The 25122-nt window shown below is 45.0% G+C and overlaps 1 protein-coding gene across 1 annotated transcript in view; it reads left to right on the top strand.

Moving 5' to 3' along the window:
* The window catches only part of CACNA1A (calcium channel, voltage-dependent, P/Q type, alpha 1A subunit), a 325229-nt gene that overhangs the window by 33840 nt on the left and 266267 nt on the right, over positions 1 to 25122 (top strand). Inside the window, exons 3-4 of the mRNA XM_006874309.1 lie at positions 18739 to 18844; positions 21333 to 21472. Of these exons, the coding sequence (XP_006874371.1) occupies positions 18739 to 18844; positions 21333 to 21472 (246 nt within the window). The remainder of the gene's footprint in view (positions 1 to 18738; positions 18845 to 21332; positions 21473 to 25122) is intronic.

The raw sequence follows: 25122 nt of genomic DNA, 5'->3' as shown, positions 1-25122 counted from the left end.
CTCAGACAAGTTGCTGGAGCAAGGAGGATGTAGAATAGAGTCCTCATCTCACCTGCAGTGTATATAACATGAGCAAGAAAGTAGAACTATGATGTTTTAGCCACTTAGATTTGGGGGTGCTGTTTGTTACTGAAGCAGGACCTAGACTCATGTGACTACACTACCTCATCACCTATGTAATGGGGCTGATATCTAAGCCCAGAGCTTTTGTGGTGATTATATACAATCACATGCATCTAAACTTGGGTTAACAAATAAGACTCCCCTTCTGCCTTCTGACTCTAGGATTTCTACTTCCTTTCTTTGTTTTTTAATCTTAAAAAAAAAGCATGGAAAAGAATTGTTTAACTTTTCCTTAGAGGAGATTAATGGTTTCTAAAACCTGGAGCATTGATTCAGTCACCCTCAACCTCCTTCTTCCTACGACCTTTTTCTTTCCTTCCCTGATCACTTAGTCACTGCCGAAGGGTGAAGGCATCCCTGTTCCCAACTAGTTTTAACTCCTGCCTCTTCGTATTCTTTTTCACTCCTCCCCTTTGAGGGTCCTACCCTTGCTCACCCAGTCAGAGAGTTAATGTTCAGGTTCCAGAACTTTCAGTGTTTCTCTGTTATCTTTGGTTTCTTGCTTGCTTAGCTCTACGGGGAATCAGACATAGTAGCAAATTAACAAATAGTTCTGAAGTTCCTCAAGCTTGAAGGCATTTCCTTTTGCTCACCTAAGCAGGATCTTGAAGCAGTTGCAAATATTCTGTCCCCTACTGTAAATCTTTATTCGTTGTTGCAAGAGACTCAGTTGGGGTCAGTAAAGACCCAGGCAGATCTTGGCTGAGGCTCTTTGATGTTCCCGCTGCACTGGGTGTTGTCATATTGATTAAACTCCTGGGACTCTTGCCAGCAGCCTCTAGGATTCAATCAATAGAGTTTGCAAAAGTCAAAGCTTCTTTTGGAGGTACAGAATATGTTGGTTTATTTTTTTAATGGTAAAGCTTCAAGGAGAATCTTCAGAAATGGTAGGGCCTGCAAAGAGAAAGACCAGTAGACCCAAATATTTTGGGAAGTGTCGGGGAAGCAAGAGAGGAGGGGTTCAATGGAGGCTTGGGACTTTCTGGAAAAATCGCTTTCACTTGGTTGCAAAGCAACAGCTGGGAGAGTTAGAGGAGAAGGAGGAAGACATAGAAAGGATGCTTTTAAGGTCTAAAGAAAAAGGAAATGGATGTAGACTCATCTGTTCATTCAGCAAGCATTCACTGAGGTCCTACTGTATGCCCTGCACTAGAATGTATCTGAGGATATAATAGTGAGCAGACAGATGTGTTTCCTGTCCTTGTGGAACTTGTCATAGGAGATGAAGACATTAAATAGGGAAACAAGCCAATAAAGACATGAATAACAATTGTGATAAAGAAGGAAGAAAACCAAAGAATCCTTTGGATGGAGAATGGTTAGAAAGATAGAAATAGTATGGAAGCAAAGACTTGAAATTGGGAAGCACTGAGCTATGAGCTGGTATGTGCAAAGGCCCAGGGGTAGGAATGAGTTTGGTGTGTGCAAGGAGAGCCATTGCAGTTAGATCCTAAGATAAGGGGATCACACAGGTTGGGGAAAACCTGAGAGAGTGGCAGGGATGGGTCACAAAAGACCTTCTAGACCAAGGTCTGAAGGTGGCCTATATGCCACAGGAAGCCCCAGGAGGATTTTAGGCAGAGTAGGAACAGAGATACTTGATATTTTTAAACAGATCCCTCTGGCTTCCGTGTGAAAAAGAAACTGGAGAGCATGTCTCACTCGGAACCTAACCCGAAAGCACCCTCACTCCTTCCTTAAGCCCCCACCTAAGAGTCTAAAATTCAACACCTAATTCTGAACATTTGTTTCAGAATTTTAAATCCTTCCTCTTTTTATCAAGGGATCTTCATCTTGCCTTAATTGTGTGTGTTTCCTGTAAAACATGTTAACTCTTTGCATGTTTAAGCTTTTGGACCCAGAGCAATTTGTGCTTTTAACTTACAAGCTTAATTTCAGATGGAACACACACACGTGTGCACAAATGTGCTCAGGAACACATCTTACTTTTTTAAAACTCTGAAACAGTCCTTGAAATCTCCAGGGCAGTGTGCATGAAAATGTAAAGTGAACATCACCTCTGACCTACCAACTCCACATGGAAAAAGTTACCCTGCAGAAACATTCTCACACACACACACGGATATACAGTCAGATTAGACAGTCAGATTATTCATCATAGCTCTGTTTGCAAAAAAGACAAACTGTAAGTGTTTAGGAGAATGATTATACAAATGCTGATACATCCGTTTCCTGGCATCCCATTTAGAAAGAGTGAAGTCTGTTGTACTGACAGGGGAAAAGGTGCCTAGTGTAGGAAGGGACACAGCAAATCTCAGAAAACTGTATTCTGATCCCAGTTTTAAAGAGGAAATGTGGTTTTGTATGTTTGCTTCCATTCATTCATCAATATTCATTGAGTACCGGTTATGTGTCAGACACTATCCTAAGTGCTTGAGACACAGCCGGGAACAAGACAGAAAAATCCCTAGTCTAATGGGGTTGATGTTCTAGTGAGGGAGATGGACATGTATAAGGTAATAAATAAAACATACAGTTTGTTCCGTGTGGTAAGTGTGCTACGAATAAAAGGTAAGGGAGTGTTGACAGAGATAAGAGTTTTGGTATGATGGTCAAGGAAGGGTGGTGTTTTCAAAACCTGAAGGAGATGAAGGAAGGTGCTCTGTTCCTCCTCAGGAAATCCAGGAAGTGGGAACAACCAGTGGAAAGAATGAAATGGGAAAATTTTGAGAGATAAGTACCAAAGTCTGTGGTTAGTAATGTTAGCTGCCATCAAGTCAGTCACAGACTCAGGCGACCCCAGGCACAAACGAACAAAGCGCTGCCCACCTGCGCCATCCCCAAGACCAGTTGCAGGTTGGATCCTTGTGATCCATAGGGCTGTCACTGGCTGATCTTCAGAAGTAGATTGCCAGCCCTTTCTTTCTAGTCTGTCTTAATCTGGATGCTCCATTGAAACCTGCTTAACATCATAGCAACACGCAAACCTCTGCTGACAGAAAGGTGATGATTCCACATGCGGTGCATCAGGTGGGAATTGAGCCCAGGTCTCTGCAATAGTTGTTTCTGGAAGCGGTGTTGGAGCAGGGTGGAGTGAGCTGGCGTAAGTGAGCTGGGCTTTGCATTTTCTAAATCTCGCAATATAAAACTTACAAGTTGCAGCAAGCAGATACGAGGAGACTTCAAGAAGTTCATAGAAGATTCCCATTATCTTTTTCTTTTAACTTTTTATTGTGAATTGAGTGAAGGTTTACAGACAAGATCATCAGTTTTACATTCAACAAATCCTACACTGTGTTTCATCTCAGTGACTGCAGTTTCCCCACGGAACAACAGTTATTTTACATCCTCCCTATGGTTCCTATTGCTGTACCTTCCTCCTCCCTGTCCCTTCTCAGCTTTGCCCTTAGGTAAATGTTGTCCTTCTGATTTTGAATGACTGACCATTCCATGGTGGAAATAACTTATTAGTGTTGTTGTCACCACCACCCTATTCCTTGTCTGAAAATTGGGCTACAAGGGTGAGTTCCTCTCCAGACCTGAAGAGTTGTTGAGGGGCACAGTCTCTTTCTGACCAGTAAACCTGGTCTTTTATATAAATATAATTTTAAGGGTTTTTTCTTACATTTTCTCCCACTCTGTCCATGGTCTTTTAATGTGGTCTCTTTCAGAGCAGTTGGAGACTGATACTCCATTGGACTAATTGATTCCAAGCATCTTCATTTCTCATCACTTTTCTTTCTTCCATACATGGAGAGACCAGTAATTGCACCTTCGATGGCCACTCATGAGCTTTGATCCCAGTTGCTCACTAAAATAGGACGTAGAACATTGTAGAGTATGTTATGCCAGTTGACCATGGTGGCCCCTGAGACTATGGTCCTGACCCCACAGGCCCAGCAACTGATGGCCTTAAGAAGTTTGATTGCTGTCACCTTTTAATTCTATTTTTTCATGAACTTTTTGAAGTCCCCTCATATTCCCTTTGTAGTTAAAACAATTTGTTATATAAAAAAGAGGAGTCTGAATACTGTTATTCCTAAGTATCAGCCAGATTCATACCCATGTGAGCAAAGGAATCTGATGGGAATCCTAAGAAACAAGTCCGGGGTAAGAGGAGAAGTAGGCTCAATGGAGACTTTTGCAGTAGTCACTTTGAACCAGATTCTCAAGAAGTGGATCATACATGCACATTACGTTTTGTTCTTGGAAACACCTCAGACTCAAGGGAAGTCCTCATGAGAATGAGACTGGAAGCCTGGGCATCAGATCTCTCTAGCAAAGGGAAGGGTCTGAGATGTATGTGGCTGTAGTAGGCTGAATTGTGTCTTCCAAAAAAGTTTATACTTAAGTTCCAACTCCAAGTCAATGTAATCTGTGAAGACCTTATTTGGAAACAGGGTCTTTGAAGAGATGTAAGTAAGGATCTTGAGATAAGACCCTCCTGGATTTAGGGTGGGCCCTAAATCCATTGGCTGATGTCTTATAAGAGAAAGGAGAGGGAGTTATGAGAGACAGAGACACAGGGAAGAATGTGAAGATAGAGGCAGAGATTGACGTGATTCTGCCAAGAAATGCCAGGAGTCATCAGGTACTGGAAAAGGCAAGGAACTGGGCCCTGCTGCTGGTACCTTGATTTCTGACTTATGGCCTTCAGAACTGTAAAAAGATCAATTTCTGAGCCAACTAGTTTATGGTAATTTGTTACAACACCCCTAGAGAACCCATATAATAAGTGGAAAATAAATGTTGTTAAGTGCTGTCGAGTTGGTTCTGACTTATAGCTACCCTGTATAGGGTTTCTGAGGAGCAGCTGATAGGTATGAACCACTGACCTTGTGGTGAGCAGTTCAGTGCTTATCCTCCAGTGCCATATCAGGAAAATAAATACATAGCAAATGTTAATAATAAAGTAGCAGTAATAATAATCGATAAATAACACAAATGTTCATAACAAAGTGATGGTGGTGGTGGTTGTGTGCCACTGAGGTGCTTCTGACTCAGAAAAACCCTGGATAGAATTTCTGAGCTTGTAAATCTATGGGAGCAGAAAGCCTCATCTTTCTCCCAAAGAGCGACTAGTAGATTGGAACTGCTGACTTTGATGTCAGCAGCCCAGTTCATAATCCACTATGCTACCAAGGCTCTTATAATAAAGTAGCAGCAGTTATAAATAGTCATACAACCAGAGTGTTCCTTAGAAGCTACGATGGTGAATCTTCAGCATGCGTACTCTTAACACATCATCCGGAGAGACCACTTGCTAGAAAAGTAAGATGGATTGATTAAATAGCCACTGTAATGGACTCAAACTGACCAACGATCATGAAGATCGCACAAGACTGGGCTAGATTTTATTTTGCTGTGCATCAGATCACCATGAGTCAAAGTCAACTTGACAGCAACTAACAACAACAATCATAATAAAATAAATTTTTAAAAATACAAGTATTTATTGTGTACTTACAATCAAGTGAGCCCCGTGCTAAGCTTCCATAAGCATATTAAGTTCTTTGATTCATCATCACTGTAGCCACAATAAGCAGTAATAAAATGCTCACTATTTATTGAACTCTTACTATATGCTGAGCCTCGTTCTGAGTGTACTATGTACATTCACTCTTCCCATTCTCTCATAACCCTGGGAGGCAAGCAATCTTCTCATTTTACACGTGAGAAAACTGAGGCTCAGAGAAGGAAGCTCTCTGGCCAACATTCAAGCCAGGTGAACCCTGTCTGAGCCCAAACCCTTTCAACTCCTCTAGTCGGCTCTTCTTTTACGCACATGTTTCTAATTTTTCTGAGAAGCTTAATCTGCCTGTTCTGAGTAGATTTCTCTTTTCAGAACGTGTTGAAAAATTTTGGATAATATGTAAAAAAACAAATAATACATCAAACCCATTTGCTGTTGGGCTTTAAATTGTCTTCTCATTTGATTTTCCTGCTGACATAATTAATCTCCCCCCGCCACCCCAACCCACGCGCCCACCCACCCTGGCTGTGAAATGTAGGTCTTTAGAAACGTCTCATAGCATGTTAATACTCGACGCTGGGTTTGCTTGCCCTGCCCCAGCCTTGCAATCTCTGGACTGATGCGAAATTGAATTTGTGCCCTGTGCCGCTGGCCTTGGTGCTGAAAGCATCCTGAGCTGCACCAAGGTTACCCTTGTTAGCACTCCATTGCTTGCTAGAGTCTCGTCGGGCTGTTTGGCTAGTGGAGAGCTCTTTTTCAGGCTTGATTTTGGTTGCTACTGTGTATCATAGAATTCAAAGTCTATAGCTAAAAACCAGAGGCCCACTGGATTATTGGCAGTTGAAATTCATTAATATGAGCCGCTTGGGATAAGTGTTGCAGGGGGTTACACTCATAAGGACATGGAGTAGCACACGATAGCTGAAAATAACCAAGTGTTGTAGTTGGTAGGGGTGGAGCAACGTATTATCCATTTGGTCCAGTATACATGGGTAAGGCCCCAAGTGTACTCAGACTCCAAGTTTTAAATAAAATTAAGACCATCCACCTTCCAAAAAGGATAACCTGGTTTGACCCCCAAGTCCCATCAGTGCCTTCGATATGACCTTTAGCAATTTGTTTAACATCCCTGAGCCTTCATTTCCCCTTTCTGGAAAATGAAACTTGCCCCAGAAGGAAGCTAGTAGAGTTGTTGTATAAAACGTTTAGTACAGTGTTTGCCCGGAGGAAGCATTCAAAATACAAGGTGGTTGTAAACTGGGGTTGTTGTGTTTGTTAATGGCCCCATAGTTGGTCATATTGACAAGTAAACAAATTGGCATTTGTTTAGTGGAGTAAGGAATAGGTTTTAAACCCATAGATCTAGGACCCTAGCACCCTACCCTGTTCCTGGTAATTGTGATGCTCATGTATTGAAAATGAAAATAAGGTACAGTTGGCTTTGCCCCAGCAAGCTTAACTGCTCAGTTGACTCATCGAAGTCTCTGTTCCCTTCCCCCAGAACACACCCTTCAGGCAGCTCCAGAGTAGGGCAAAGTCAGATACAATATTCACACCAACCACAGGAGGGTGGGGATGAGATGGGGAGAGGAGGCATCACAAAGAGAAGGGTGATTACTTAGACGTCTTCTGTGTCTTGCCCACTTGGCAAATTGATTTTACTTTATCTCATGGGAAATCATGCTCCCATTAACAGATACAGCCCATCTCCCCCCAAAAGTCACTTGGTCATTTCCAGTGTCATGCCAGCCCCTCTCTGGGGCCTCCTCACCCCTGGCAGGCTATGTATGAATCAACTTCATTATATGTTGAAGGGAGTGGGGCCAGGCTTTATTAATCTGTACCTGCCTGTCTGCTCTCCTGACTCTGGTGAGCCATTGCTGGAGCCAGCACTTCCTCACATCAGTCATGCATCTCTCCTTTCATTCCTCCCCACCCCCCACCCCTTGGCCTCCTCACTGGCTGATTATTCTGAATCCCGCTGACACAGGTGCTTTCTCCCGGAGCCAATTGGGGAGCAGCAAGGCTCAGCTCAGTTAGCAGAGGCATTGCTCACCACAGCTGGGAGTTAGAACCTAGGCTTTCTAAATCGGGATGATCAGGCACGACTCTGGGTGGGGCTGAGAAAGCCTCGCCTCCTCAGGCTCAACTATCCAATGCAACCTTTGACTTCTTATTGGGGTGAGGCCTCTCTCCACCATGTCAGGAACCCTCCTATGTGTCTCCCATCCACACTGATGCATAGTTCAAGGTGATGATTGTGTTCTTAACTCACCCCTTGTGGAGATTTGACATTGAGATGAAGTTAGGGTAGAGATACAGAAAGCAGGACTTACCACCCTTCCTTTCTTCCTCCCTTCCTTCCTTCCATGGGTATTTATTGCGCCACTACTACAGATCATGCGCCAGACTGCAAAGCTGTTTGAACTGCAAGGTCGGCAGTTCAAGCTCACCAGCTGCTCTTCGGAAACCCTATACAGGGTCACTATGGGTCGGAACCAACTCGATGGCACTTAACAACAACAATAACTACTAATACATATCAGAAGTTCTGGTATCAGGCTGTAGGATAAGCACTGGACTTTCAGCCCCAAGGTTGGTGGTTCAAACCCACCAGCCACTTCTCAGCAACCTTTTATAGGGTCACTGTGAGTTGGAACCAACTTGACATCACTTAACAACAACACTGTGTACCAGGCATTCTCTTAATTGCTGAGAACAAAGCAGTGAGCTAAGTAGAAAGAAATCCCTGCTTACATGGAGCTTATGGTGTAATGGGGGAGACAAACATGAAACAAGATGAAGAAAGGAAATTTAATATATGTTTGACTGGGAATAAGAGCCAAGTGGAGGGTGGAATTAAGCAGGAAAGGGTCTTGGAAATGTCCAGGGGGTGCAGTTTTAGATGACATGGTCAAAGAAGGCATCATGGAGAATGTAATCTTTGAGTAAAGACCCAGAAGAGATGAGGGAGCAAATCATGTGGTGGCTGGAGTGGGGGTGAGAGCAGTACGCATAAAGACCCTGAGACAGGACTGTTCCTGGTGTGTTTGAGGAACATTGAGGTGGTCATTGTAACGGGAACAGAATGATTGATGAGGAGAATGGAGGAGACAAGGGCAGGAAGGTAGGTGGTGGGACAGATATTGTGGGGCCTTGGGGTCTATGGTGAGGATGTGGACTTTTCCTGTGAGTGAGGTCGGAGTCCTGAGAAGGCTTCAAACTCTTCCACATGCATTAAACTGGAATTTTCTTTTTCCACATTCCAGCATGGCTCTTGTTTCATCAAGAGCCTGGACTTATTACCAGCCCCCCTTGTCCTTTCTAATGGAAGAACAAGCAGGTAGAAGGCCGGTGTCCAGGATGCCTGAAATCTCTTCCTGAGGTCAGAACATGGAGGAGAACGCTTGGAACTGCAGACTGTAGGGCAGACCCTTCATCTCTTGCTGGTTGACTCCTTGTGGCACCATAGGATAAGCACTCTACTAGGTCAATTTGAACTGCAGGGTTGGCAGTTCAAACTTAGCAGCTGCTCCTCAGAAACTCTGTACAGGGTTGCTATGAGTCAGATCCGACTCAACAGCACTTAACAACAACCCTAACAGAGATGTCACGCAGCAAGTTCTCCCCTTACCCAAGCTGTGTTAAATGCAGACATGTAACAGGCGCTGTTGGTGTTCTGCTCTTCAGACCACACTTTGCATAGCAAGGCCCCAAGGTTCCTTTTGACAGATTCTTATCCATGGATATTTGCATGGACCTGTGATGGAGACCTTGGGGGTCACAAACAGTTAAGCACTGGACTATTAACCAAAAGGTTGGCAGTTCAGATCCACACAGAGCACCTCAAGAGAAAGATCTGGGGATCTCCTTACTAAACACCAGCCATTGAAAATCCTATGAAACACAGTTCTACTCGGCACACGTGTGCCTCATCATGAGTCGGATTTGCTTTAGCTTGGTTTGGTCTGGTTTAGGAGTGGGTGGGTGGAGAGAGACCGGTTGGCATTTGGTAACCAGCCTGGCCAAGCCTGACTCAGCTTTCCTCCTGAAAAACAGATGTGATGGGAATGGGTCTAAAATCTGGGTCATGCCAGGCAAGCGAATCCCAGAGAATGCAACCCCGAAAAGTGCTGGGGGCTGCGGGCCTGCAGGCCTGCAGGGACACTTCCTGGAACCTTCTGCCCTGAGCTGATCCAGAAAAGTCACATTCCAGTGCTCAGGGCAGGAAGCCAGGGACAGAGGAGTGCGCTGCAGTTCCGTGGCGGCCACGCTAGCAGGGAAAGGAGAGAAGCCTGAAGCAGACCAAGAATTCAGAAGCTTGGTGAGGGGAGGCCAGGGAGAGTTGCTCTCTGTGTACAAATATTGTCTCCTGTTTTCTGGGCTGCAGGGCGAGGCAGAGCAGAGCAATCGTGCATCGCGGCCCAGCTTTGTTCTCCATTCTCCTAATGACTGTCAGCTCGAGGCAGGAGGCCAATCAGAAGCGCGGCGGCAGGGCTGGCTTTTGTCCCTTCCCAAATTGCCAAGAGTCTTGCTTTTCAGAGTGTGTGTGGCTTGGGCTTGGCTAGGGCTCTGCTAGGGTGCAGCTGTTTCCTGCTGGCAGCAGAAGCTGGCGCTGGTTGCAAAGAAGACCTGTTTTTCCTGGTCCACTTGCACTTCCGGATTCTCCACATCAGCCTCAGTTATCCCACCTGGAAGGTGGGTTTGGACGACTCCTTCCTCTAAAAAAATATTTTTTAAAAAAAACCTCTGACTCACGGGTTTTCAAAGGCTGAACTTCTGGAGTAATCTCCAGCTCTTTCTAATGTGGTGCCTCAGAGTGAACTCAAACTTCCAAGCTTTTGGTTACCAGCCAAACTCATTAATCCTTTGTGCCACCCAGGGACATCGTGCCCTATGAGGGATGGAGTGTCCAAAATGCCAGAACTTCTTGTCTTTCCAAAGAGAAGACCTAGAGCCATGCATTGTCCAAAGGTCTAAGCTAGGAGAGGAGTCCTAGTGTGGGGCTGTTGGCTAATGTGCTGGACTGCAGAGTCGTTTGAACCACAAGGTTGGTAGTTCAAGTTCACCTGCTGCTCCTTGGAAACCCTATACAGGGTCGCTATGGGTCAGAAATGACTCGACAGCACTTACCAACAACAAAGCTGGGACAGGGAGTGATCACATGGCATGTTCACAGAGGCAGGCTGTGCCATTCCTCTATAGCACTTCTGCCTACCTCCCCCCCCCACCCCCACCCCTCAGGAACACCTAGTAGTATCTGGAGGCATCCTTGGTCATCATATATAGGTGATGCTACTAGAGTCCTGGTGTGGCACTGTGGGTTAATGCGCCAGACTGCAAAGTCGTTTGAACTGCAAGGTCGGTGGTTCAAGCTCACCAGCCAGCTGCTCTTCGGAAACCCTATACAGGGTCGCTATGGGTTGGAACCAACTCAATGGCACGTAACAACAACAACAACAGCTGCTGTTGTGGAGTCCTGGTATGGCTCTGTGGGCTAATGCTTCAGACTGCAAAGCCGTTTGAACTGCAAAGTTGGTGGTTCAAGCTCACCAGCTGCTCCTCAGAAACCCTATACAAGGTTCCTATACATTGAAACAAACTAGATGGTACTTAACAGCAACAACAGATAGCATTGGGTGGATTGAGATTAGGTATCTAATGTGGCACTTAAAACAAAAAAATCCAAACCCACTGTTACTAAGCCAAGTCCAACTCATAGGAACCCTTTCTCGTTGTTGTCAAATGCCTTCATGTCAGTACTGACTTATAGCGACCCTGTATAGGGTTTCTGGAGAGCAGCTGGTGAATTGAATCCCAGATCTTGCAGTTCAAACGACTTTGCGGTCCAGTGCATTATCCCACAGCACCACACTTAGGATAGAGGAAAACTGCCCCCATGAGGTTTCTGAGACTGTAAATCATTACAGAGGCAGACAGCCTCATCTTTCTCTCACAGAGAAGCTGGTGGGTTCAAACAACTGATCTTTCCGTTACCAACGCAACATTTAGACACTGGACAGCTAACTGCAAGCTCTGCATTTCAAATCCTCCAGCCACTCTCAGATACCATGTACACGGTCTCTATGAGCTGGAACCAACTCGACAGCACACAACAACAACATGTCACCAGGGCAGACCCACTGTCCTCAAGTCAGTTCTGACTCAACGTGACCCTAGAGGATAGAGGAGGACTGCCCCTTAGGGTTTCCAAGGTTGTCAGTCTTTAAGGAAGCAGACTGCCTCATCTTTCTCTCAGAGAGCGACTCGAAAGTTCAAACTACTGACCTTTCTGTTAGCAACCCAACACTTAATCCATCGCACCATGAGGGTCCCCTCTTAGGTGCCTGTTGTTGTTGTTGTGTGTGCTGTTAAGTTTTTCAGCTAGTGGGTTTGAACCAATGTTTATCCTATAGTACCACACCAGGACTCCTTGTTGGTGGTGTTATGTGCCGTGGAGTTGGTTCCAACTCATAGCGACCCTGTATAGAGTTTCTGAGTCTGTAAATCTTTATGGGAGCAGAAAGCCTCATCTTTCTCCCCGGAACAGCTGGTAGTTTTGAACTGCTAACCCTGAGGTTAGCAGCCCAATTCGTAACCACTGAGCTGCCAGAGCTCCTTAGAACTCCTTGTTGTTGTTGTTGTTGTTGTTGTTGTTAAGTGCCGTCGAGTTGATTCTATCGCATAGCGACCCTGTATAGGGTGAGCTTGAACTGCCAACCTTGCAGTTCAAATACTTTGCAGTCCGGCACATTAACCCACAGCACCACACCAGGACTCCTTGTTGTTGTTGTTGTTGTTGTTAGGTGCCATCGAGTTGGTCCCGACTCATAGCTACCCTATTCACAGCAGAACGAAACACTGCCCAATCCTGGGACAACCTCACTACTGTTGCCATGCTTGAGTCCATCGATGCTGCCAATTGGCCAATCCATCTCATCGGTGGTCTTCCTATTTTTCTCTGACCCTCCACCTTACCAAACATGATATCCTTCTCCAGCAACTGGTCCCTCCTGACAATATGTCCGAAGTATGAGAGACAAAGTTTGGCCATCTTGGCCTCCAAGGAGCACTCTGGCTGCACTTCTTCCTACACGTATCTATTGGTTCTTTTGGCAGTCCATGGTACTTTCAATATTCTCCTCCAACACCGTAACTCAAAAGCATCAATTCTTCTACAATCTTCCTTATTCACTGTCCAGCTTTCGCACGCATATGAGGTTATTGAAAATACCATGGCTTGGGTCAGGCGTACCTTAGTCTTCAAGCTGACATCTTTGCTCTTCAACCCTTTAAAAAGGTCTTGTGCAGCAGATTTGCCTAATGCAATATGTCGTATGATTTCTTGATAGGGACTATTAAAACAAAATACCACACGATGAATGGCTTAAATGAACAGGAATTTATTTTCTTATGGTTCTGATGACCAGAAGTCCAAATCAGGGTGTCAGCCATGTTGGTTCCTTCTGAGGGTTTCGAGAGAGGAACTGTGCCCTGCCTTTCTCCTGGTTTCTGGGATCTGCCAGCAGTTTGTAATGTTTGTCTGCTCCTTGCAGATAGCCCTCCCTCAGTGTCTTCTCCCTGTGGGTGATTGTGCTTACATGTCTGCTGTTGCTTTGTGTAAGGAGCGTAGTGGGTTATGAACTGGGCTGCTAACATCAGATTAGTAGTTCAAAGCTACCAGTCGCTCCACTAGAGAAAGATGAGGCTTTCTGCTCTTATAAAGATTTACAGCTTCAGAAACCCTATGTTGTTGTTAAGTGCTGTGGAGTCAGTTCTAAGGAGCAGTTGGTAAGTTTGAACCACCGAACCCGAGGTTCAAACCCATCTTGCAGTCCAGTGCATTATTTTATCTTACAGCATCACTGTGAGTCCAAACTGACTTCAGGGCATTTATCAATTTCCTTTTTCTAAAACACTACTCAGCAGGGATTTGGATCAGGACCCTGCCCTAACCTCTGTTAATTTAACTGAAAAAAAATCTGCAAGGAAAACCCTCAATTTCCCCAAAGAAAGTTACAGGGGTTAGGACTTCAAAACACATTTTTGAATGACACAATTCAATACATAAGACTAGGGGTGCTACTCAACACCCCACTGTGCTCAGGCCAGCCCCCACCGCCAAGAGTGCTCCAGCCTCAAACATCAGTTGCAAAATGCTGCAAAGTAACCAACAACTTGCAGCTTTTCTCCTTCAAACATCCAATCTCCACATCTAAACCGAGCTCTGGTTACCAAGGATGCTGGCCTGGAGGTGCTCCTCACGGTCTGACTGAGAGCAAACATTCAAGCAGGAGTAAGCAGGACTGACTCCTCCCAAGCTCCCAGGTGGCAGAGAAGAGCTTGTACCTGGAGAGAGAAGAAGCAGGGCTTGCAGATAGCATTGCAGGAAAAAGGGAAGGCTGAAAGTGGCCCTTTGGGTTTCATCAAAAGCTGCTGGGACCACACCAAAGCAAGATATTAATAACAAGAGAAATTGAATGCAGGGACAGAGGGACAGGGGCTGGTTACGTGAGAACTCGCTGAACTTTTTGTGTAATTCTTCTGCAGCCTTAAACAGCTCTGAAAAAATGACATCTATTAAAACTAAACAAAGCAAAACCAATCAGATGGGGAGGCAGAAGTCTCATGCCTTCCTGGGGAGCCTGTAAAAACAGTGCCACCATTTAGGAAAACACTGGCAGTTCCTGAAAGAGTTAAACCTAGAGCTACTGTTTGACCCAGCACTTCTATTCATCGGTGCATACTCAAGAGGCATGAAAACAAATGTCCACATCAAAACTTGCCCAGGAATGTTTATAGCAGCACATTTCACAATAGCCAAATTTTGGAAACAACCCAAGTGTCCATTTGTAGATGAATGGATACACAAAATGTGGTCTTTCCATACAGTGGAATATTATTTGGCCCTAAAAAGGAATTTATACATGCTACAACATGAATGGACCCCGAAATTAGTATGGCAAGTGACAACCCAGTCACAAAAGAACACAGAATTGATGGTTCCATTTACTTGAAATGTTCACAACAGGTAAATCCACAGAGACAGAAAGCAGACTGGTAGTTGCCAGGGGTGACTAGAAGAGGGGAGTGGGGAGCTGGCTGCTCACAAGATGATGAAAATATTCCAGAATTAGATCATGTTGATAGTTGCACGGCAGTGACTATACTAAAAACCACTGGATTGTACCGAGTAGTTAGATCAATTGCATGGCACATGAATTCTAGCTCAACAAAGCCGTTAAGAGAAAGAAAAAGGCAGCAGGTGGGCTGTGGGGCCGAACACAATGCTCCTGGTTCCAGGGGTTGGTTCTGTCGAGTGCACAGAAAGCCCTTGTGCCCCAGCTGGTGTCTGATTGGGGACCATTGTCCACTGGGCTCTTTCCTCTTTATTTGTTTTGAGCTATTTCATGTGACTCCATTTTTCACATGTGTTCTGAGACCTGACTTGAGGGTCTCAGGTGTAAGACGCTGCTGCAAGATGGGGAGCAAGACCCTCCCAGGGTTTCCATCCCACACAGAAGAAAAGTCAATGTCCTCCCCACGATCAGACACGCCCCAGGCCCCTCGCTCTGTACTCCAGCCCAGCTTGTCCCCCTCAGGATTAGCACCTTCCTGTGCCCACTGCCTTCGGTGCCATTCCCTTCATAGCCTCATGGGCTGGCTCGCCCTCTCTCAGATTCTGAAAGGTCAGCTCCTCAGGAGCCCACCCTGACCACTATATAGCTTTTATTGAGATATAACGCACAATCATGTAGAATCAACCATTTTTCAAGTGACACATTCAATGGCATTGAGACTCTTCAGAGTATGGTACAACTCCCACCTCTGTTTAGTCCCAGAACAGTTGCCATCAAAGGAAATCTAACCTGAACAAACTAAACCCATTGCCATGGGGTCCTAGGACAGTGGAACTCTCCCCATTGGCTCTCTGAGGTGGCTCTTTACAGAAGCTGACTGTCATATGTTTATCCTGCGGAATGTTCGAACCTCTGACCTTTTGGTCAGCAGTTGAGCACTTTACTAACTGTGCCAGTGGGGCTCCAGAAAGGAACCCCAGTTCTCATTAATCTGTCAGTCACCAGTTTTCCCATCCCCACCCCCATCCCTGTCTCCAGTCCCTGCAACCACTAACCTGCTTTCCGTCTCTGGGTTTACCCTTTCTGGATATTTCACATAGATAGAATCTGTGTAACCTTTTGTGTCTGGATTCATTCTCCCAGCATGACAGTGTCTTCAAGGTTCATCCATGTAGCATATTATCAGTGAGTCATTCCTTTTCATGGCTGAATAATATGCCATTGTTTGGGTGGACCACATGTGTTTATCCATTGATCTGTGGATGCACTCCTGGCTTGTTGCCACCTTGTGGCTATTGTGAGTAATGCGTCCATGAACATTTGTGTAAAGGGATATGGAGTCCTGGTGTGGGTGGCGCTGTAGGATAAACACTGGACCACAAGGTCGGTTTGAATCTCAAAGTCAGCGGTTCAAACTCACCAGCCTCTCCTTGGAAACCTTATACAGAGTCACTATGAGTCAGAACCAACTCAACAGCACTTAACTTGGACTCTTGGTATGGGGCTGCAGGATCAGCCCTAGACTGAGAACCACAAGGTCCTTTGAACTCTATATAGGGTTGCTATGAGTCAGAACCAACTTGACGGCACTTAACAACAACGACATATACCTAGGAGTGGAATTGCTGGGTCATAGGATAATTCTATACTTAATTTTTTAAGAAACCAACAAAGTATTTTCCCAAATGGTGACATCACTTTACCTTCTGACCAGTAATACTCAACGACTCTTTCAGTTTTCTGATCGCCATCCTTCTCGTTGTTGTCCAATGCTGTGGAGTCGGTTCCGACTCATAGAACCCTGTATAGAGTTTCCAAGGAGCTACTAGTAGGTTTAAACCACCAACCTCTAGTGGTTAGCAGTCCAGCACTTACCAAGTAGTGCTACATCAGGACTCCAGAAACCATCTTTGGTGGTGGTTGTGTTAGGTGTCACCAAGTCGGTACTGACTCTGAGTAACCCTTTGCACAACAGACTGAAACATTGCTTGGTTTTGCATGAATCCCACAATTGTTGCTACCTTTGAACCCGGCTGCCACTGTGCCAATCTATTTTGTTGGGGGGTCTTTCTCTTTTTCTCTGACCCTCCACTTTACCAAACATGATGTCTTTCTCCAGGGACTGCTCCCTTCTAACAGTATGTCCAAAGTATGAGCGACAAAATCTGGCCATCCTGGCTTCCAAGAAGCATTCTGGCTATACTTCTTCCAACACAGATGTTGGCTCTTTTGGCAGTCCATGGTACTTTCAATATTCTCCTCCAACACCACAGCTCAAATGCATCAATTCTGCTGCAGTCTTCTTTTATTCACTGTCCAACTTTCCCATGCATATAAGGTGATTGAAAATACCATGGCACACCTTAGTCCTCAAACTGAAAAGGCCTGGGTGGCAAAAGTGTCTACTAATCTAAAGTTTGCTGGTTTGAACCCACCCAGCGGTACCACAAGAGAAAGACCTGACTACCTCTGTTCATAAAGATCACAACCAAGAAAACCCTATGAAGCTGTTCTACTCTGTAACACGAGGGGTCGCCATGAGTCAGAAAAATACCATTCAAGTGGGTGTAAAGTAGTATGCTAAGGAGCTCTGGTAGCATAGTGGTCACAAGTCGGGCTGCAAACCTAAAGGTCAGCAGTTCAAAACTACCAGCCGTTTCACAGAAGAAAGATGAGGCTTTCTGCTTCTGTAAAGATTTACAGCCTCAGAAACCCTATACAGGTCGCTATGAGTTGGAACTGACTCCACGGCACTCAAGCACCACCACTACCACCACCCAAGTGGTGTACTGGTGTGGCGCAGTAGGATAAGCACTAGACTGCCAACTGCAAGGTTGGTGGTTCAAACTCACTAGATGCTCCTTGGAAACCCTATGTTGTTGTCAAGTGCCGTCGAGTGGATTCCGACCTATAACGACCCTGTGTACTGTGTCCAAGGAGCAGCTGGTGAGCTTGAACCACTGACCTTGTGGTTCAGAGTGACTTTGCAGTCCAACACATTAACCCACAGTGCCATACCAGGACTCCTGGGAACCCTGTTGTTAAGTGACTTCTCGTGCATTCTAACCCATAGTGACCCTGCATAGGGTTTCCTAGGAGTGTCTGGTGAGCTTAAACTGCCAACGTTGCAATTCAAACTGATTTCGCAGTCTAGTACATTAGCCCACAGCGCCACACAAGAACTCCTGGAAACACTATAGAGAGTCGATAAGAGTCAGAATCCACTCGACAGCACTTAACAATAGCAACAACAAAGTGACATGCCACTGGGGTTTGGGTTTGCATTTCTCTAATGATTAAAGACAATAAATATCTTTTCATGTGCTTATTGGCCATGGGTATATCTTTGGAGAAAAGTCTATTTAAGTCTTTTGCCCAGTTTCTAATTGGGATGTTTGTCTTTTTTGTTGTGGAATCATAAGAGTTCTTTGTACATTCTAGGTCCAAGTGTCATCAGATACTCATACATGATTCACAAATGCTTTTCCATTCTCTGGTTGCCTTTTTAGTTTTGTACTAATGTCCTTTGACGCACAAAGTTTTTAATTTCAAGGAAGTCCAATTTATCTCATCTCTCCTCTAATTGCTTGGGCCGCGTGTGGTGTCAAGTCTGACCATCACATCTTGAATTGCAGCCTCTGCTATTTTCCCCACTTTTGCTCTCTGGGGTGTTCACTACCTTTTCACCATATATGCAATGTATATAAAGTAGTTTCATTTTTCCCATTTGTTTGTTGCTTCATAAGGGTAGGGATTTTTGTCTGGTTTGCTCACAGCTTGGTCCCCAGGGCCTGGCATACAAGAGGTGCTGAATGAATGTTTGTGGAGGATCCACGTTTTCCCTAAAATGTTATCTTCCCAGATTTGGGGCCCAAAAGGATTCACTTCAGAGAGGCTAAGGGTACAGTTCTGTGTACTGATGAGGGAGGGGCTCCAAAGTGGGGGCAGTAGCAGGATGATCGGATAGTCCAGGCCTGTTGGGGAGGGACAGCTTTCTGGGAGGCCACAGAAGGGTTTGAATCAATGGGGTATGTTTCCTGTGAGCACCCCTTCTCCTTTCTGTTCACTAAACTTCAAAGATCTTCCTTAACCCTTTGATACTCCATTTGAATATATGATTTTAGCCACTATCATAGCAAACTGCATCGTCCTTGCCCTGGAACAACACCTGCCCGATGATGACAAGACCCCAATGTCGGAACGACTGGTGAGTGGCATTTCTCTGGGGTCTCTCCCCTATACTGTCATGGTGAATTGGTTGGGGAGGGGAGTGAGGGCCGGGGGGGCTTTCAGTCCTGAGGCCAAGATCCAGACTATGCCCCTCCCCATAAACTCTCATGATCTCCCATTCAGTATTGAGAGGGCAAGAAATGTCCTTAGTGGCCACCCTTAGAGCTGGTGCCATCAAGGAAGAGATGGATGACATGTGGTCACATTGTCCACAAAGGCATCACGTTTACAACAAAATTATTGTGAAAATGTTGTACAGACCCCAAAGCAGACAGACCCCATGAGCTCCTCACCCGATCCAACAGCTGTCCAGATTCTGCCACTTACCTCTGTCTTTTTTTTTACTTCTGATGAAGCATTTCCAAGCAAGCCCATCATTCACCTCCACAGTCTTGAATTTGTATTGCTAAGAGCACATACAGGTGTTTTCTCACATTGCCACCGTGCGTGTCCCTTCCACACCTGGAACAATTAGCGGTGGCTCTTTGGAATCCTCTGAGACCCAGTCAGTAATCACCCTTCCACAATCCTCTCAGAAGTGTCTTTTTGCAGTTGGTTTGCCCTAACCAAGATCCGGGCATGGCCCACATTGGTGGCTATATGGCTGAGGACTGTTGATCTACAGCAGTGTCCCTCTTGCCCTTAACTTATTATAGAAACGAGACCTGCTGCACTGAGGAGGACCACCCATTCTCATGTGAGACTATTGCTTCCCTGTGGTGTCATTAGCTGGTTCCTCTATCCCCCATATTTCCTTACACTTGGACATCAGCTCCGGAAGATATTCAAAAACCTATTGCTCACTCAGAGAAACTAAACCAGTTAAACATTAGTTCCTTTCAGCTCTGACTCAGGGCACCCCTGTATGTGTCAGACCTCTAATCCACAGAGTTTCATTGGTTGATTTTTGTAAGTAGATCACCAGACCTTTGGGGGAACTCAAACTGCCAACAGTCAGCACCACCCTGAGAAACTCAGCAGTTCTAGAAACTGCCGCTAAGATCCTCCTCCATGTTCCCTCCCAGTCATTCCAACTCCCTGCCTTAGAAAACCTTGCTTATTCTCCCAATGCCCTGATGGTGTAGTGAGGAAGCTTCCTTGTTTTCCATTCTAATACTTCCTCATAACCACCTGTAATCACTCAAAGAGGAGGGGACAGGAAGATGTCCTCAACCACTCATTCCTAATGAGTGCACCAAATATTGGTAGTCCCTTGACTTTTATGTTGCTTTTAAGTGCTGTTGAGTCCGTTCTGGCTCATAGCGACCCTGTATAGGCTTGGAGGGAGCAGAAAGCTTCATCTTTCTCCTGCGGAACAGCTGGAGGGCTCAAACCATGGACTTTGTGGTTCACGGTCCAGTGCTTATCGTATCGTAATTAGGTATTTATTATATTATGTAGTCTAAAAATATATAACTAGGTAAGCAAGCCTATAGAAATTCCCGGGTGGCACAAATGGTTAATGCACTTGCCTGCTAACTGGAAGTTTGGAGGTTCAGGTCCAAACCAAAAATGCCTCCAAAGAAAGATGTGGCAATCTACTTCTGAAAAATCAGCCTTTGAAAAGCATATGGAGCACAGTTCTACTCTGGCACACATGGGTCACCGTGAGTCAGAATTGATTAGGTGGTCATTGGTTTCACAAGCCTATGATTTCAAGAGTTGGAGGTGCTTTTTTGTTGTTGTTGTTGGTTTTCCACTTGATGAGGCTAAATAAAAATAGTCCATTGAAAGTAGACTAGTAAGCAAATAGTGGTGCATGTGGCAAACTGATAGGGAGAAAAAAATCAAGAAGGCAGAATGCAAATGATTGCAGATAGGGAAATGTCGTCTTAGGATACAGGCAAATGCCCATGTGGGATCTCTGATGAGCTTACAGCTTGATTTCAACTCTGCTAGAAGCGACTAGCAGGAAGGCCTGCAGAGGTTGGGGCTAGGGCGCTGGCTGTTTATCAGCCTCTGCAGAAGTATTCTTTGAATATTTTAACAACTGGAACAGCTATGCTGATGTGTACAAGTGAAAATCATCTAGAAGTATAGGATACAGAAGTGAGGTGGATGCAGAGGAACCAACCTCAAAGCCTACTGTGTCCAGTAGAACCTTCTGCAGGGATGGAAATGTTCTACCCCTGTGCTGCCCAACGTGGCAGCCACCGGAAATATCGTGCGGCCAAGGAACTGAAGTTTTTATTTCACTTCACTGAAATGATTCTAACTCTCAAGTGCCACATGTGGCCAGTGGCAACCCTTTTGGCCCATGGAGCTCTAGACAAATGGTTTTATTTGACCATGTGGTATGTGAGGCTGCTTAGTAGGAAGAAGGCAGTGTCTTCTCTGTTCTGTTTTTCTTGCAAAAGCTTCAGGCAGGACAGTGCTTGGAACTAGGAAGTTCCAGAGAGAAGTGGGCACACTCTCCAGGTGGAGACCCTCCAAAGATGCTAACCTTGCCCTTCTCTCCCTTCCAGGATGACACAGAACCTTACTTCATTGGAATTTTTTGTTTCGAGGCTGGAATTAAAATCATCGCACTTGGGTTTGCCTTCCACAAAGGCTCTTACTTGAGGAATGGCTGGAATGTCATGGACTTTGTGGTGGTGCTAACAGGGTAAGTAGCATGCTCTTTAAAATTGTCTCGCAAGAAATACTGAGAATTTAGGAAACGTAATGATTGGCATGGTCCAGGCTGGGCTCATGAAGGCTGAGACCTTGTTTTTTTCTGAAACTTTCTATTTTGAATGAAGGTTTACAGAGCAGCTCATCAGTTTCATGTGCAACATATGACACACTTTGTAACAAATGATATACTTTGTTTCATCTCAACAATTGCAGTCCCCTCCATGTACCAACAGTTATCCCACTTCCTTTCTGTGGTTCTTATTTCCATTCCACCCTCCTTCCCAATCTGAATGTTGTTCTAAGGTAAATGTTGCCCCCTTGACTTGAATGATTGACCATTCCATTGGTGAGCATACCTTACTAATGTTGTTGTCACCCCTGTATTATCTACCTACAACTTGGCTGAAAATTGAGCCACGAGGGTGAGCTCTATTCCAGACCTGACTGGTTCATGAGGGTCATAGTCTCAGGTTTCTCCAGTCTCTTTCTGACCAATATGTTGAGTCTTTTTTATGATTATGAGTTTTGGTCCACATTTTCTCCCACTCTATCAGGGACCTTCTAATATGATTCTTTAATATGCATCTGCTTTCTTCCCCCATCTCTAAGTCACCGGATACTTTGTGCTACAATGACCATACCAGCTGATTTTTGTTTCTTTGTTTAGAATACTAGCTTTTTCTCTTTGACTACTTCCAAAATGCTTTGTGTGCATCCCTGTCATTTAATCCTCATAGTCAAATGAATTGGGAAATATGAATCTTCCCATCACAATCATGAAGATGGCTCAGGATTGGACAGTGTTCAGTTCTATTAACACACGGCTTCCATGAATTGAAATCCACTCAATAGTAACTGACAGTATTCCCATCTAACCACTGAGGAAACTGACGCACAAAGAGTAAATTGTAACATCATCCAGCTAGGAAGTGGTAGAGCTGGGTTTTGAATCAGGGCTTTGAACTGGCACATCCAGGTTCAGTCATGGCCAACAATGTGACGCTGGAACAGATTTGAATTTTGGAAATGTGAGTGAACCGGAGCACTAACTGGAACAGGGAAAATTATAGGTAGAAGCCCTGCTAGAAACATCAGCTCCCTCTTAGATAATAACAGCATAATGCACATTGCATAGCAATCAAATTTTTGGACTGGCTGAGTCGAAAACAACAGTGCCCAGTTCAAAGATGCCATACCGCTTTGACCTCACATCACGCTTCATAGCCCTGGAAATAATCCATTTTTATGTATCTGGCTCCGGAAAGGACTCACTATGCATTTTTCTAGTCTCCCATTCCAGCGATTCAACCCATAATTCCCCCCCTGCTGGTTAGTGTTCTAGATCACCCAAATTTAAAAACAACTCAGGTCTATTCAGGTTTTGCTTCATCAGCTGTGACTGAGCCAATTCAGGCTGATTTAAAGCCCTGCTCTGAACCCATGAGTCTGTGAGTCTAGAAACTAAAGTTTTAAATGTTGTGCCTGTGTGTCTCTCTTGATCTGATTGTAGTGTGGTCTTGCTTTTATTTCAAGTTGGTAAATGTTTATCGAGGACTTCTGGGTACCAGGGATTGTGATTAGAACTATGGAGTAAACCAGTCTAAGGAAGGTGTAGCCATTGCCTGAATTGCTTTCAGTGGACTTAGGGACACTTCCACCGGACACCCTATATGAAGTGACTCTAGCTGCTGTAACTAACAAAACTCAAAACGAGGTCATGGCTTGAGCACAAGAGAAATGCATCTCTCACTTGCTTAAAGCCCAGAACAACTGTTCTAATTGGTGGTTTCTCTCCTCCAAATAGTGATGGAGGGACCCAGACCCTTGTCCTAGTGTGACTTTTCATTGTCAGCCCATAATTCCCGGGGACTCTGTGCTTGTCTGCACCCAACCAGGGAAGACTAAAGATCATGGAGGTGACACTTGGGAGGTTTTCATGGGCTTAGCTGGAGCCTGGCCCATAACCTTTTCCAACTCAAATTCCATTGGCCAGAGCTGCAGCGTGAGCCCAGAATGTCAATCTGTGCTTAGAAGGAAATGGACATGGATGTGGTGAACAGCTAGCCAGTCATTGCTACTGATTCCCAGGGCCTTTATCAGATCCCAGTGCAGTGGCTCTGTAGGATAAGCCATGACCCTCAAGGTTGGCGGTTCGAGACCACCAGCTGCTCCTCAGGAGAAAGATGAGGCTTTCTGTTCCTGCAAAGATTTACAGCCTAGGAAACCCTATATGGGTATGCTAGGAGTTGAGATTGACTCAACAGCACTTAAGTACAACAAGTATAGATACTGCTGTCATGCTCAGCCTGCCTCCTCTGGGCTAAGCCTATGGCTTCCTTTCCTCTTCGTTCTCTCCTGGATTATGCCACTGCTCCAGGTCCAATTAGAACACTTTCTTGGGGAGTGTCATGGTTTTTGCACCTGTGCTGTGTTGCCTGGTCCCTCACAGTTCACATTGCTTGTTCCAGAGCAGGGCTGCATTTTTGTGAAAAGAACTGTGTAATATTGGGCTGTGTCTGTGAAGTAAGTGTTCCGATGTGCGTGTCTGTTATGAGGAGTTCGGTGTTCACTGAAGGCCTTCAGTTGGCTGTGCCCACTTCACTGTACTTGGGACCCGGCATGTTCCAGGTACATGCCATGGCACCGGCACTTCTCTCTCACCTGCTGTGAAACAGCCCAGAGGCTGGCCTTTCTGTTGTTGTTATAAACATTTAGAATCAAACAAGGTCAGATATTCAGAAAGAAATAGAGAATAATGTATCCAACCCCTGTGTATGCATTCATTCCTTCAGTGAATATTTCTCATGCATCTTCTATATGCCAGACCCTGTATTAGACTCTGAGACAAACAGGGACCAAGACAGACTAAAGCCCCAACCTTTATGGGGTTGGAGTCTAGAGGGAGAGACAGACTGACTAAAGGATGGAGGAATTAATAAATGAGTGAATAAAATATCTGGTGTGTTCAAATAGGAACCCTGGTGACGTCATGAATAAGCGCTTGACTGTTCAAACACACTAGTGGCTTTATGGGAGAAAAGAGCTGGATTTCAACCTAGGAAACCTTATGGGGCAGTTCTACTCTGTCACATAGGTTGGTTATAAGTCAGACCCCACTCAATAGCACACAACAACAGTATGTTCAACAACAAGAAAAAAATACACCAGGAGTAGAATGTGTTAGGGGAAGGGAGGCTGGTAGCCAAGGACGATGTCACTGAGAAAATGTCTCTTGATAAAGGAGGTTAGGGAGGAACCACCCAGATAGCTGTTAAGAGGAGGTGCGTGCTGGCCACAGGGCACACAGCCTGAGCAAATTCTCTGAGGCTGGACTGTTAGCTAGTGTATCTGAGTGAGGAGAGTTTTCCTCTTCTGGGGACAGTGCCTAGAAGCCTTCAAAATGGTCCAGCTTCTCCCTTACCATCACAGGTTTTCCTACAATACAGTCTCTAACAAAACTAGACTGTCCCGAACTCCTAGTAATAGAATTATTTATCTTTTTAAATTGATGAATACCAAATCCACATGTGGGGTGGACTGCCTTGGACGTGGGTCTGTGTGTGCTAAATCTGTCTATGGCAAGAGCAAGAATGCTTTCTTTATTGCGGTGCAGAAAATCGTGAAAAGTGTTGAAGGCAC

This window comes from Chrysochloris asiatica, unplaced genomic scaffold (genome assembly GCF_000296735.1).
Source record: "Chrysochloris asiatica unplaced genomic scaffold, ChrAsi1.0 scaffold00268, whole genome shotgun sequence".
NCBI lineage: Eukaryota > Metazoa > Chordata > Mammalia > Afrosoricida > Chrysochloridae > Chrysochloris > Chrysochloris asiatica.
The sequence above is the reverse complement of the archived record's forward strand: the minus strand, read 5'-3'. Positions and strand labels throughout refer to the sequence as shown.